Source organism: Pteropus vampyrus, unplaced genomic scaffold (assembly GCF_000151845.1).
Source record: "Pteropus vampyrus isolate Shadow unplaced genomic scaffold, Pvam_2.0 Scaffold20, whole genome shotgun sequence".
NCBI lineage: Eukaryota > Metazoa > Chordata > Mammalia > Chiroptera > Pteropodidae > Pteropus > Pteropus vampyrus.
The window spans coordinates 218,182-232,571 of NW_011888801.1; the positions used below are offsets into that span (position 1 = coordinate 218,182).

Below are 14,390 nucleotides of genomic sequence, written 5' to 3' on the forward strand. Positions count from 1 at the left end.
TCCAGCTTGTTAGTTAGAGCCCTGGTGTGGAGCCAGCTTCTCCCCCTGATTCAGCCTGCAGCAACTGAGCCCCTTCTGTATACAAGTGCTGTCCTCGGTTCTAGCTAAGCTCCCTGTCTCCACCGTGTTGAGCGGGTAAAGGGAGACCTGAGTGGTTCTGGATCCCAGGACCCTCGCCCCCAGGAGAACAGGAGCAGCTGGACAGAGAGGGGTGAGGAGAGAGGCCATGGCATCACACAGAACCCCCATGCTCCCCTTGCCAGCTTGCCTTGGGCAAGCGAGCACCCTGACCTTTAGGAGCTCAGCACCTATCTCCTGGGACTACTCAGAGATTAAAAGAGATTGTGTCTGTGGGGTGCCTGGTGTCCAGAAAGCACTCAACAAATAAAAGCTGTTAGAGCAGAAGAGATCATGGACTCTGGGTGAAGAAAATGGTGGAGAAGCAGAAAATGGGCAGAGGCCACACAAGAAGCCCCTGAAGTAGAGAAGAGGGAGGCCACTGCAGGGAGAGGTATGAGGAGAGTTGCCCCCAAGGGGCCTCAGGGGGGGACAGGTGACGGGGGAAGTCCTAAGAGGCAGCATGGGGGCAGAGCCCAGGGCCACACTTAGGCCCCCTGAGGTAGGGTGTGGGCTGGCCCATCCATAAGCTGAAAAAGAGGTGTTTGTTGGCAAGTGTGAATAACGCCTTTCAATTTATCAGTGTCTATTTATGGTACCCAGTGGGCTCATTAGCACTTGTGAGAAATGGTCCAATAAAGGCACCAGGTCTTCTCAGGAGAAGGAGGCCTGATTCTGCCCTGGCCGATTCTGCCTTAGCTCCACTGCCTCTGCTGCCATAGATGGAGTTTTCCCCTGAGAAAGGGGGATTTGCCCTGGAGTGAGGGCCGGGCCAGTGGAGAGATGGGCCATAGGTTGAGATCTAAAGTTCTGGGAAAAGGACAGCACATCTATTTCACCTGGTTCTTTCACCTGGTTGGTCTGGCCACCCGTGACCACCTCTGCACCTGGTGTGTTCAGCACAGAGCTGGCACGTGGAAAAACGTTGGGAATGTACAAGTGCACCATGGCTTGTGTTTCATGGTGCTTTTAAATTAAGTCCTCTCCAAATGTGTTTATGTCTGTCTTCCTTTTACCCTCATAACCCTGTGAAGTAAGCAGGACCATTAGAATTAACCCCATAAAAACTGAGGAAACTGAGGCTCAGAGAGGCAGAACAACTGGCCAAGGGTCACAAAACAGGTGAGGAAGCGGGCCAGGACTCCTGGACTGGACTCGACAGGACTGACCCGACACCCCACCTTATAGGTAGGTGGGGTCTCTCATTAAGAGAGGAGCAGAGTCTGGCAGTGAGAAGAGGGCAGGGAAAGAGGCAAGGAAGACTTTGGACCTGGAATCTGCTTTAAACTCTCCTCGTAGTGTAGCCTCAGCAAGTCACTTCCCCTCAGGGTTAAGAGTCCTCCTCTGTGCCACGTGGGTACCTCTCAGCTATGGCTGCACATCAGAATCACCCTTGGAGCTTCTTAAACCATACACTGCCCAAGTCCCACCTGAGCCCACTGCAATCTCCTGGCTGGCTGGCTCTGGAGACCTCCCGCTGGGGCTAAGCAGGCAGCTGAGTGAGCCCACGGCACCAGCTCTCAGGTCTAAGGGCCTTTCAGCTCCACATCTTGTCTAATGCTCTTCTTATCTTCTCTGTGTCTTCACCTCTCACATGGGGCCTCAGAGATGAAAAAGAGCAGCTATTCTCTCCCTCTAACAGTGCTGTGCGCAAAGCAGATGCTCAGTGACAGAGGATGAGGCCAGCTCACTAGAACCCAGCCTCCTGACTCCCAACTCCAGGCTTTTCCTTTGGAGCATATATCATGTAGCCCTTTCCAATCTTACAATGTCAAGCCAGACTCTTCCCCGTTCTTATCTTCCCCTGTCCTGCCTACTCCACTTCCTCCTCGCTCTAGCCTGCCCTCTCCTTGCCACACCCACTGCTCCTACTTTCCCAACGCTGACCTCAATCACTGTAGTGTTTCCTCAGGGGTCTCCCTTTGTCCATCTGTCAGTCCTCCACACTGCTGCAGCTACACGGATCTTTCCAGAACACAATTATTATCATGTCTCTCTCTCCTTAAAACTCTTCACTGAATATACAGTTTGCTCTCATTCTGGAAAATGTTTTAACAGGTGAATAGGTAAAAAGGATTTATACCAATAGTAGTTTCCTCGGCGGGGGGCGGAGGTGGGGGAGGGGGGGTAGGAATACAGAGAATTTGGGCATGTATTTGCCTTTTTTCCAAGTTTCCAAATTTCTTACAATGTGAACACGTTTTACTCTTTTAATGAAGGGCAAAAGCACCGTAAATATATTTTAAAATCCTCACTGGTCTCTGTTACCTACAGAAGAAAGTCCACCTACCCTTCATCTGTTTCCAGCCACCCCAGCCCTATGTCCTTCCAGCTGATACTCTGGCGAGGCCAGACCATGGCACAGCCTTCTCCTCCATCTGGAACGTGTGTTTGCATCCAACCCAGGAACTTCTACTCATCTTTCCAAACGTAGCTCGGTTATCATCTTCCCTAACCTGCTCAGCTTTCTTTCAAGCCAAAGGTGCCTGGTAGTAGTTTATTATTGCTCTGGTTATACCAAGCAATGTTATTGCTTCTGCCCTATTTAGATGGCCAGTTCCTTGAAGACAAGGACCATATAAAGTTCATCTGTCTATGCCAGCACCTAAGCACATAGTAAAAATACTACTAATAATAGCTAACATCTTTTCAGCAATTACCATGTGGGAGGCATTGTGCTAAGCACTTTATATTCATCAGCTCATTTACTCGTCATAACAACCCAAAGAAAAAATTACTATTATTATCCCCATTTCTCAAGTGATAAAGTTGAGGCTTGGAGAGCTTAAGGGACTCATTCGGGATCACACATCAATTGCACAGCAGAAGAGTATTTGCACACCCAGAACTATGATTCCAGAATCTGTAACCCTAACCAGGACTCTGTACTGCTCCATATACATTACAGGTGAAAAAAGTCTGAGGCCTGGGGCTGGACACAGCCCAATCCCAGCCCATGGTGGTCTCTCCCACCACATCAGCCCTGCTTTCCCCCAGGCAGGAGGGGCTGGCAGTGGTGGGGAAGACAACTGGGGGGCCCCACTTCTCCAGGCACTTTCCAAAAAACTCCTTCACTCAACGCTGGTTTGGAGCTAACCCATCTCCAGCTTTGATCTCTGTGGCTCAGCTCGGTTGCCATGGAGACGGGGCCCATCGTGCCAAGCTGGGGGAGAAATGGTGGTGAGTGTGCAGGCCTAGCTGGGCTTAGGGGCACATGCTGGGTGTTTCCAAGCACTGTTTACTTCCTGTCATTTTAATTAGCACCAAAATCACCCGCTCACTTCACAGCTTGAATTAACCCAATCTCTCCCAGCCTCTCCATCTGGTGGGGAGGATAAGACACAGCAGTGAATAGAGCAAAGAAAGAACAGTCTCCCCAAGGACCCGATTTATTGGGCTAAAATCCACCTGAGCAAAACTCCACCTGCCTCTGCAGCACAGTGTGATGAGGAGACTGACCCTCCCCCCGCAACATGGAATCAGCGCACTGGGTTACCTCTTGGCCTTACCTCTGATTGCTAGCAAGACTGCGGGCTAGAGGGTCCTGCCCTCACTGGACCCCACTTCCTCATCTATAAAATGGAATGACGCCCTTTCCTTCCTCCCTGAGCTGCAGAGGGCCCCACCCAGTACAATAATGTCTGAGACATTACTCTGTAAACTGGGAAGCTCTGTACTTTCAAAAGCCACAAAACAGGACCACTAAAGCCGATTTCTTTGGCACACAAGGGGAAGGGGTGAGCAAGATGCACTTTTGGGTTTTATAGTCACAATAAGCCTCGAATACAGATTTTTGATATTGTTTCTAACTGAAGATCTACACCGATGGGACCGAAAGATGTTTATCATGAGACTTTAAAATAAACCACAACGTTTATAACCCTGTTATGGCATTTCTTCATTTCTTAATAGATCAAGAACCTCTAAAGATGGAAGTGAGCCAGGCTTCTCTCAACCTCTGAAAGGCTCTATCCCCAGCATTATTTCTGCTGCATTCTTCAGGTGAGGGGGCCTCCAATGGAGCCAGTCCCTCAGAGAAGGCCCAGGAGTGGGGAGACTTGTGTCCAGGGCCTCCGTCTGCTCATTCCTGTAAACAGAGTGAGGAACTCTGGAAGGAATGAGGAGGACCATGTGGAGGCTGCCTGGGTTCCTTCTCAGCAGAGGGCTGACACCCCCATCACATGCCAGGCAGAAGGCATCTTGAGGGGGCTGGGAACAGGAGCAGTCATTAAATATTTGCTCCTCTCTCAGAGGGAGCGGCAGAGGCTGTTAGGCCTGGACAAACAGGAGACAGGCATCTGGCAGACTCCCTGCCTCCCACCTCTTCTCCCTGGAGGAATTTCCTTGGAGGGCAAAAATGTGCTTATCACTCCCTGCATGCCAGGAGCTCTACCTGGCCTCAGGTATGCCCGCACCAACACCCTCCCTATACTCCCCGGGCCTGACCTCTCCACTAATTCAAGGGACATCTGAGGCCACTCACCAGTCTTTGGATTTCTGCTCCAGGCAGCAGAAATAGACCCCAGGGGTCTATAAAGGGCAGAGAACAGGGTAGCTGCCTCCGGACCTCATTTTCCCTTTTGGAACATGAGTGGAAGGCAGGATTTCAAAGTCAGAGGTTCTGAGGAAGACCCAGAGATGGGAGCCGAGGAAACACAGACATGGTGTGGAAAGAGGATAGACGGGTTCTCATATGCCTGTCCCTCTCTGGGTCTGTTTTTCCACCTATAAAATGTGGGAGCTAAGTGCTTCGTGCTTAATGCTGCTGAGGTTCCATGGTTCCGCTTCCCCATTCTTCCCAAATGAGAACTTTGAGAAGAGGGGAAAAGGAGCCTGAACAAGTTCAGATTTTTACACGTCCTCCGACTTGTGCAAGGAAACAAGGGATCAGGGAAGGAGCAAGAAGGCTGCATCCAGGCAGAGGTAAGACACCAGTGAGGCCTGACTTGTCCTTGCTGCTGAGTGCAGTGTTGACCTCTTTTCAGATGTCTGGGAAGAGAGTAGGCGTGTCAGGATGCCCTGCCTTGAGCAACCTATTCTCTTGAAGGAACACAGGTCTGATGGGTGTGGTTGGCTTGCTCTGCAGGCATACTGAGGTTGGAGGTGGAGGGCTTAGAGGCCCCCACCCCCCAGGAGAGAGGGGGAAGCAGGCTGCAATCAGGCCCAGGCCCACCAACATAGGGGCTAAGGGAGAATCTTCCTCCACAGTGTCATTCACTCCCTTATCCTACAAATGAATCACTGGAGAGTCAGAGTGCCAGCTTTCTCATAGTGACTATTCCAACCTTTTGAGGTCCAGAAAGAGGGAGAGAGCTCCCCAAATAACCAATATGTTTCGGCCCAGAGCCACAACTTCCCCTTGGCGCTCTGCTGTCTGAACCCACAGTGTCACTACCTATAGGAGACAGGGAAAGTCTCAGAGATGGGTGAGTTGAGATCCTTTCTGGCTCTCATATTCCACAGTGCATAATTTATATTGAGCACCCACTGTGTGTACAAACATCCTGCGCAATGCTCGAGGACAGGGTGGTAAGGTACACCAAGCAGTCTATTCCCAGACCTTGTCCTCAGGGGCTTACCTTGGGAGGTATGTGATAAACACACATTAAAAATACTAGCAGGAGTACTCTTGAGATACAAGCCCACAGAGTGAGGCCACGAGGCAGCACCAACATGTGCCAAATGCATTTAAGGCCAATAAATACTACAGGGACCCCGAGGAAGGAGCTATACCTACAACTGAACACTAGCTGAGACCTCAGGGGGTCAGAGGCTGTTCCATTTCAAGAACCACATCACCCTACAGCCTGTAGCTGGGCCTCAGTCTGCCCATAGGGTTAGACACAGTGGTGTCTAGCTTTGTATACAAGCCTATGCCTGGTCGCACACTTCCCTTGTTTCCAAAAACGACCCATGTTATACCTGCAATAAACAAATATGGGAATGGTATGTCCATTCCCAGTCAGCTGTTTGCCCAAAGATGATATTAGGCTCCATTTCTCAGGTTTCTCAGTCTCTGGCTAACATATACCCTACCTGATCTGGTCACAGATACTTCCTCAGGAGCAAAAGGGAAATCCCTTCTCTAAAATCTAAGACTTGGTGCCAGTTGGTGGCAGGGATAGGGTGGGATGGGTGAGTTATGTCTGTGGGTGGAGAGACTGTTGACGGGCTCTAGTGCCATCTTCCTGGAGTCATAAAATGATAAGAGCTCTGTAGATTACTCTGTTTAGCCTACTCATTAAAGTAATGGGAATATCAAGAGCCAAAAATGTGAAATGGCTCCCCCAAGGCCACACAGCTGGTTCTGTCCTCTCACAAGAAAGAGAAGCTGAGCGCTCTCCCAGTCCCTTGGGGCTTAGGGTAGGATAGAGCTCTTCTCCTCCAGACAGCCTCCTGACCTTCTGGAGAATGGGAGGAGGTGTTGTTGGCTTTCTATCCTCTTCAGACTGGCTAGAAGACAAGAGGAGCATATGACATCCTCTCCAGGCAGAGTGCTCTTCTCATCCTCTCTTCCCAAGGCTTAGAGCCCCGCTGGGTGTTCAAGAGTCCCTCACCCTGCTGACACCACTCTGGAAGATGCCACCCTGCTCAGTGTGAGAGAGGATTCAAAACTATGGTAGAGGAGAAGGATAAGGAAAGACTCACCCACCTACCCCAAACCCCAATTATGGACTCCATTCTGACCCAGTTTGGGGTTCTTCTCACACACTCATACTTATCTACAAATATCTGTGCGGTTCACCCCCACACTTGCATTGGTCTAGGTGAGTGGGGCAGGGAGGGGGAGAGGTGGTAATAAGGAAGCCCCTTTGTGGCTAAAAACTTGCTACTGGCCTACTTGGTGATCATAAAAACATGAGAATCCTGACTAGCCAGCAGGCAATATTTCCCTGGGCCAGAGCCCAATATCATGGTAAAGCCCTGGCATATGGGAGTTGCTCAGATCTGCAGCGAATGAATGAGTTGAACATTCATCAACATTCTCATGGAGACTGAGGCATGGTGTAGGCTCGCCTGAGAAATGATGATCCATCTGGTAGTTTTCTATGGGACTGAAGAGTATTGCCTGAAACTTGAAGTTCGGTTTTGCCTGAAACTGAAGCTCAGAGAGGTTATGTGACATACCTGGCATCACATGCCCAGCCAGTGGCAGAGCCAGAACCTGAACTCAAGCCTTCCGACTCCCAGGCCAGAGCTCTCCCAGCACCCGGCCCTCCTGCTTCTCCTGGGTGGAGAGCTGCCTTTGGAGTGTCACTGGGCCAGGGGGTGGGAAGCAGCCTGGAGGCAGGCTGATGTAGGCACTGAGGGCTTTGGCCCACCTTCCTCGGAGGTACTACTCCTGCCCAGGGCATCCTTGAGACTCGTAGGGCACAAGCCACGCTAGACTTTGTTCTTCAGAGTAGGCTCTTCTTTTCCATTTTCACTAAGGGTTAGGCCTAGAGTTTCCTGAAATGCAGAGTTGGATTAGATGAACTGGGTTCAAATCCCAGCTCTGCCACTTACTAGCTATTTGACCCTTGGGTAATAACTTCTCTATGCCTCCATGTCTTCAACCACAAAATAGGTGGACTACAAAGTAATGATAACTATCTCACAGGTTGTTGAGGGGCACAAGAGGCAATGCATATGAAATGCTTACTGCAGGGAATAGCAGATGTAAGCACTCACTGTAATCAACGATTCAACACATATTAACTGTGTGCCTCCTGGGTGCCAAGCACAGTGCTAGACACTCATAAATATTATTACAATTTAATGGAAGTACAAAGTATAAAAGAGTCAGGAAGAAAAAGAACAGTCAGTGCTGCCTAGCCAGCCAGGCTCTTGGAGCCTACCAGAAGAATGCTGTGTAATGGGCCTGTCTCCTCTCAAATGTGCATCTAGATCTCTGAGACTCTGGATGCTTTGGTCCAAGGACCTACAGTAAAATCCTGCCTCGTTCTGCAAGGAGTGAATCCAGAGATGGTAGCACTGGGGAGCAGGGCTCTGAGAGCCCAGGCCTGCTCAGGGAAGGACGCAGCTAGATCACAACCTCCCCATCTCCTCTGACATGAAATTCCCTCCTCCTCAGCTGCAGGGCACTGAGCATTAGACGAGATCTGCCCAGGCACAGGATATGAGAGCCCTATGCCCACTGGAGGGGAAGATTACTTCACTGGTAAATCCTGCCTCCCCTATAATCCTAGTGCTCAGAGAAAGAATGCTAAGCTGAATTCCCCACTAACCAGCTCGGATCAATTTCACGTTGGAGCAACTGCCCAAGCTTTCCTCCTCTTCTTCGTTTTCCTCACCTCTTTGACATGATTCTCTCAATCTTCCCCCTCAATTCAGTCAACATCATTTAATGAGAAATGTCCCCCACTCATACTACCAATTCCTCAATCCTATCTCCTGAGAATATTCCACTCCTGCTCTGCCTTCCACCAAGGAGAACTGGGGACCCTGTACCATTTCATGATTGATTATAAACAAGGTTCTAGCTCGACCTGGCAACACCTTAGAGGTTCAACAGAAACACCTTTGAAGAATCAAGGAGCATATTTTCATGAAAGCTAGCCTGATGAAATGAATATAAAGCCTGATGTTAACGTGCGCGACTAGAGGGCCTTCAGCCTTTAGAGTAGGAATTGGGGCCTCTATTAACAGGAGGGATGAGAAGAGTCTGCAGTGCTGGCAGAGCCCCTTTGTACAGTCCGTGCAATGCACAACTCCAGGGGTGCCATTCACATTGTGCCATCCCTAAAGTTATGCAATGCAATGGCTCTGAGCTAGCAGCTTCCTGACTTTCTGCAGATGCTGCCAACAGATTCCCAGAGCCAGACCCTCTTGCCCAGCCTTCCTTGTCCTCTTTCTCTCTCTGATCCTGTCCTGCAGCCAGGGCTATCTTAAACGGGGTTTTAGAGGCCAACCAAAGTGATACATGCCCTAAAGCTTTCCATGGATCCCATGGGGGCAAGTCCTGCAGAATTTCAAATCTCGTGCCTTTCTCCTTATGAGCGTTTCAGGAAGGCAGAAGTGGTTGGCACCAATACAGGGAGACAGGTGGGCAGCCCTGTGCCAAGGGTCAAGCAGCCAATCATTTATCCTCACCCACAGAGTTGGCTATTGGAAGCAGGTGGAAGAAGGGAGGTGGGGAGGCATCTTTTATTTTTAAACCTTTACTGTTCTGATTAAGCATTTCTTTTCCCTCTGACCTTCATTGGTCCCATTTTGGAAGATAAAAACAGCCAGTAAGTCTGAGGGAGGCCTGGACCAGTGACACATGGATTCTGGATGGGCCAACCTGCTGTCACCCCCTTGCTGCTATGGCCAGCCTGCTTCCCAGGCAGTGGCAGGCGACTGCAGCTAATCTGTGCTGGGCCTGCAGGGGCAGCGGAAAAGGCTTGGCTGGAGCTCCACGCTGCCTTGGCTGGCCCCACTCTGGGGCCAAGGCCACTCACCAGAGGACCTGGCAGCACGCGACTCCTTCTGATGAATTACAGCCTACCAGCATGACTTTGGAGAGAAACAGTCGCTTCTCTCCTGATAACAAAAAATCCATATCTCTGTGTCCTCCCAACATTTGGCTGAATATCATATGAAGCATGCATGTTTTAAACACATTTCTAAGGAACTTCTGGATGTACAGTTTACGGTAAGATGAGAAAGGTCACGGTGTGGCCTGTGTTGTACTAGGTAGGTGCGATGAGAGAATATGGGGAATGAGGGGCAAGAACTGGGGTCCTAGAAGAGGCCTTCTGGGAACTGGCGTCTGAGAGCACTGGGTCGCCCGGACCAGCAGTTGTCTCCACTAACGCATCCGGGCCCATCTTCCACCTCACACACCCTCCCATCTCTGGGTCCCAGCCACGCCCTCTGCCCTCCCCTCCTCACTCTCACTTCCCTCTCTGGGAACACCACCTCCGGTTTCCCCTCTGATCTACAGGTGCCCGTAAACAAAGTGGTGCAGCGAGGCCGGCTCCTCCGCAGCCACCTTCCCAACCCCCACCCCACGAAGTTCCGCCCAAGGTTAAGCCAGGGTTCCGGCGGCCATCAGCGGAGGGCCCCCAGACCCTGCTGGGCTGTCCCGTCTGCTTTTCAAGCCCAGGGGGCTGTGGAGTCTTTCCGCCGTATTGGAACCTCTCCCTCAGCTCGAGGCTGGGCTCCTCTGTTAAAGGTTGTTCCAGGAAAACGAGCCTCCCTTCTTCGTGCTCACACCACTCTGCATGGGCACCCCAGACCTGCCCTGAGGCCACCCGGGGGTGGCCTCGGGTATTTTCACCGCCATCTCGCGCTCCTCCTCCCTCCATCACGGACACGCCTTTCACCATCTCTCCTTATGAGGATGGCTAGGACCCTCCCCATCCCCCAACTCAAAGCCCCAGCCAAGGGTCCAGTCCCCTCTGTGCCGGTTTCCCCCAAAGCCCAAGGTGGGAACAGAGGGCACTCGCACAAGACCACGCTATCTTCTCCACCAGCCCCACCCAGACCTGCCCCTTCTGCAGTGCCCCGTATGTGGAGCCTGCAGCATCCACCCCGCTGGGTGCACTCCTGGGGGAGGCTCACCAAAAAAGGGGGAGGCAGAAGCCCGGCCTTAGCCGGGCCCCCCACCCCACCTCCCGCCCTGCACCCCACCTGCATCCTGCACCCCTCTCCACGCCCAGCCTGCGGGAGAGACCCTGTAGCGAGTGCGCGTCCCCTAAGCGACTCCTTGCCTCGGCGGGTGTGAGACTTTGGGGGGGGTCTCAAGTCCACCAGCTTCCAGGCCAGCGGAACCCAAAGAGGGGGCGCCATGCTGAGAGGGCGACGACTAGCCGGAGCCTGCTGGGTGCGCGTTGTTTACTCGCAGCGCAGTTACTCGCAGGCTGGGTTACAGCAGCCTCTGGCTGCGATGTGCACCCGCCGCTCCCCGCGCGGGGGTCTCCACTCCAAAGCTCCCTCCCCAAACCCATGTCCCCGGCCCTCAGCCCTCGTGGCCCTGCAGACTCACATCTCGGAAGCGGTTCCAGTGCTTGATCTTGCCGCTGTACTGAGAGATGGACGACAGCCATTGCTCGTCCTCCATGAAATTGCCGGGGGTCTCGCTCTCTTTGAGCCCTTTGGCGTCGCCTTCAGCCAGGGCGGCCGCGGCGAGGAGCAGCAGCGGCAGTGCCAGCGGTCCGCAGCCTGGGGCATGCATCCTGGTCTGGGTTCGACCTGGGGGGTCTTGACTTCTGCAGTATTTTAATGTCCTTCCTCCCACGCCACAGTTGGCAAAGCAAACGCTGTCGTCTCCTCAGCCCTTCTCCTTCGGTCTGACTCCGGTGACAGACGGATGGATAGTGGGTCGCGGCTGAAATGTGACCTGGTTAGGAGATGCACTTGTCTGAAAAAGCCCAGCGCGGGGAGAGGGAGAATCAGAGAGGCTGCGCCAGGAGGGGCCGTGTCTGTGACTGTACCATCAGCATCACGTTTGACATCATCATACCTGGTTAAAAAAAAAAAAAGGAGGGGGTAGGTTTCAAAGGGAAGCGCTAGATCTGAGTGCCCAATGCCAGCCAGCCGCAGCAGAGCCCAGCCCAGCCCAGCACTCAGGGAGTTGCAAACCAAGGAATCCAAACCCCGGGCAGCCCTGTTGTCTTTCCAAGGGTGAGGAGCAAGAACAGCGCAGGAGGCTCCCCAGGGAGGATGGGAGAGGATGGGAGTGGAGGAAGACACGAAATTCTCCGGTTACAAAGCCAGCCAGGCTCAGGTGTCTAAAAGGGGATTTAGCCTCAGACACTCTTCCTCTCCCCTTGCCTCCCACCCAGAGGGGCCTGAGCCACAGCCCTGACAGCTGGCTTCTTGCGAGTTATGGCTCTACAGTAATGAGTGGCTTCGTGAAGACAAAAGCCATATAACACCTGGCTGCCTCAGAACTATTGCTCCCTAGCCTCATAAGCTCTTTTCAAGGGAAGCCCTGAGCACTGAATAGCTGTTATAATAGGCATATGTCCTCCTCCCTAAGCAGCTGTTTAAGGGCTGTCACCCCTTTTGTTACCTCTTCCTAGAGCAACCCTGAAAGGCAAATGTCTGACCATTCATCTGCCTTGAAGGTGCAAATTTGGAAAACGCACATTTGCTCATGGTTTTGACAAGTTGATTTTAATAAGCTACTGGGGAAGAGAGGGGCTGGTTTCGTTCGAGGTGTTTAGGTTTTTGTTAAAATTGTGACCCTTATCATTGCCTGTAGAAATGTGCTGACATATCAGCTGGGAATGCTGTGCACGGTTTCAGGATCAGAGCAGAAATAAGGTGAGGTTCACATTGCAAATAATTTGAAGAGGAAACAGAATTTGACAGGACAAAACACTGAACTTTTGGGACCCAAGCCCTAGATTGTGTTTTTATTAAAAAACAAAAAACAAAAAACAAAAAAAAAAACTTGGTTACCGCAATCTTAAAAAAACAAATCAAAGGCAATGAAAAACATGATCTTAATCAGTAGGAAAAACACAGGTTATAAGGTTCATAGTCACTCTGAGTCAGGCCTTGGAATTCTAACTGCATCAATGGCTTGGGCTGGAGTCCCCTTGGGGAAACAGAAAACAATAGCTTCCTTTCCGTGTTTTCTTTGTCCTTTGCAGTTGGACTTGGAGGTGGTGCTGCAATGAGGCCCTGGCCATTAACACCTTCATTTCACAGAAAATAAAGCAGCCTTGCTGGGAGGTATAGCAGCACTGTATAGAAGAGCGCAGTTTGTTGTCATATAGACTGGGGGTGGAATCGCGCTTAATAGCTAGGTTTTAGGCAAATTACCTAATCTATTTTCTATCTCTAAATCAATGATAATATCACCTACCTCAGAAGATTGCTGTGAAACTGATGCAAAATTAGATACTAATTGCCTGAGCATAGTTGGCATTTAAAAATGTTAGTTCTTCTTCCCTCAGGTTGGGAAGAGAAGGCTATGATGCCCCATAGTTCTGAAGATGTACTAAAAGCTGACATCTTTCCCAACATCTCAATTCTAGTCTTTTAGCAAAGCTAATTACAGGTCTCCAAGGCACTGAGGAGGTAGATTCTAGATAGAGCTCTCCCATTCCAGCACTACCTTATGAAGTCTCTGGTCTTCTACAATTACCAAAGTTGCCCCAAAAGTTTGGAAAGGCATTGGCAAGATGCCCATCAAAAAAGACAATAGCTGTTTCCAGACCTCTGAACATCAAAATATTTCCCACACTCCTGGGCAGCAACTCCAGTGGGACTTGCCTTTCAGCAGCATCGTAAAGCTGGGTCACACAGCCCTGTGCTGAAAGCAAATCGCCAACAGTCTAGGACTGTTAGTTAAACCAAGACTAAAGCTATTTAGGAAAGAGAATCCAAATTTCCAGATGACGGATAAAAGAGTTGTAGAAAACAGGCAATAATTATAGTTTATAACAAAGAAAAGGTTTTCCTAAATTTTGAGAGTACTAGCAGGCGACGCCTTTCAAACCAATGGGCCCAAACATTGCTGGGTTTATTTGTCAAATGGTGCAAATGTTTTATGCATTTTTCTGTTTGTATTTCATATTTAGCAATACACAATGGAGAAACCTTAGTTTCCAAATAAGAAACTTATATTTAACCACATCTTCAAAACCATTTAATCCCATTTCCAGATGATCTCACAAGTATAAATGACAAATGCACAAAAATACTCAAACCAGAATTGTTGAATAGCCAAACCTGGAGACCAGCGCACTGTCTATTAGTCAGGGACCAACTAATGAAATTACAATAGATACACACAGTGGGATATTGTGTAGACATTAAAAAATGATGTAGATCTGAAGCTAATGGCAGCTAATGTGATCCACTATGTATTGCTTGTTGAGAAAAGCTCATTACATAGGTCATATATAATATCATTCCTTGGAAGAAAGTACAGTGTAGCAGTTCTCAAACTTTCTGGTCTCAGGAGTCCTGTACACTCAAAAATTATTGAGGGCCCCTAAGAACTTTTGTTTATGTGAGATATAGATATAACTATAATTTACTGTACTTGAAAATAAAACTAAGGCTTCCTCTCAATTTTGCTGTGAACCTAAAACTGCTCTAAAAAAATCAAATCTTTTTTAAAAAACGAAGAATTTAAAAAATTTATTAAAAAAATAACAATGAACGTATCACATATTAACAAAATACATTTTAAGAAAAACGACTGCATTTCCCCCAAAAAAGATTTGTGAGAAAAGTAACACTGTTTTACATTTTTTCAAATCTCTTTAATGTCTGTCTCAAAAGAAGTCAGGTAGATTAGCTTCGGCATTATAGCAAGTGCCTTAGTT

The 14,390-nt window shown here is 49.9% G+C and overlaps 1 protein-coding gene across 1 annotated transcript in view; it reads right to left on the reverse strand.

The window, feature by feature from the left end:
* SPOCK2 (SPARC/osteonectin, cwcv and kazal like domains proteoglycan 2) overlaps positions 1–14,390 on the reverse strand; it is a 31,294-nt gene that overhangs the window by 14,428 nt on the left and 2,476 nt on the right. Inside the window, 2 exon segments of the mRNA XM_011355194.2 lie at positions 11,090–11,373; positions 11,376–11,566. Coding sequence (XP_011353496.2) covers positions 11,090–11,373; positions 11,376–11,566 — 475 coding nt within the window.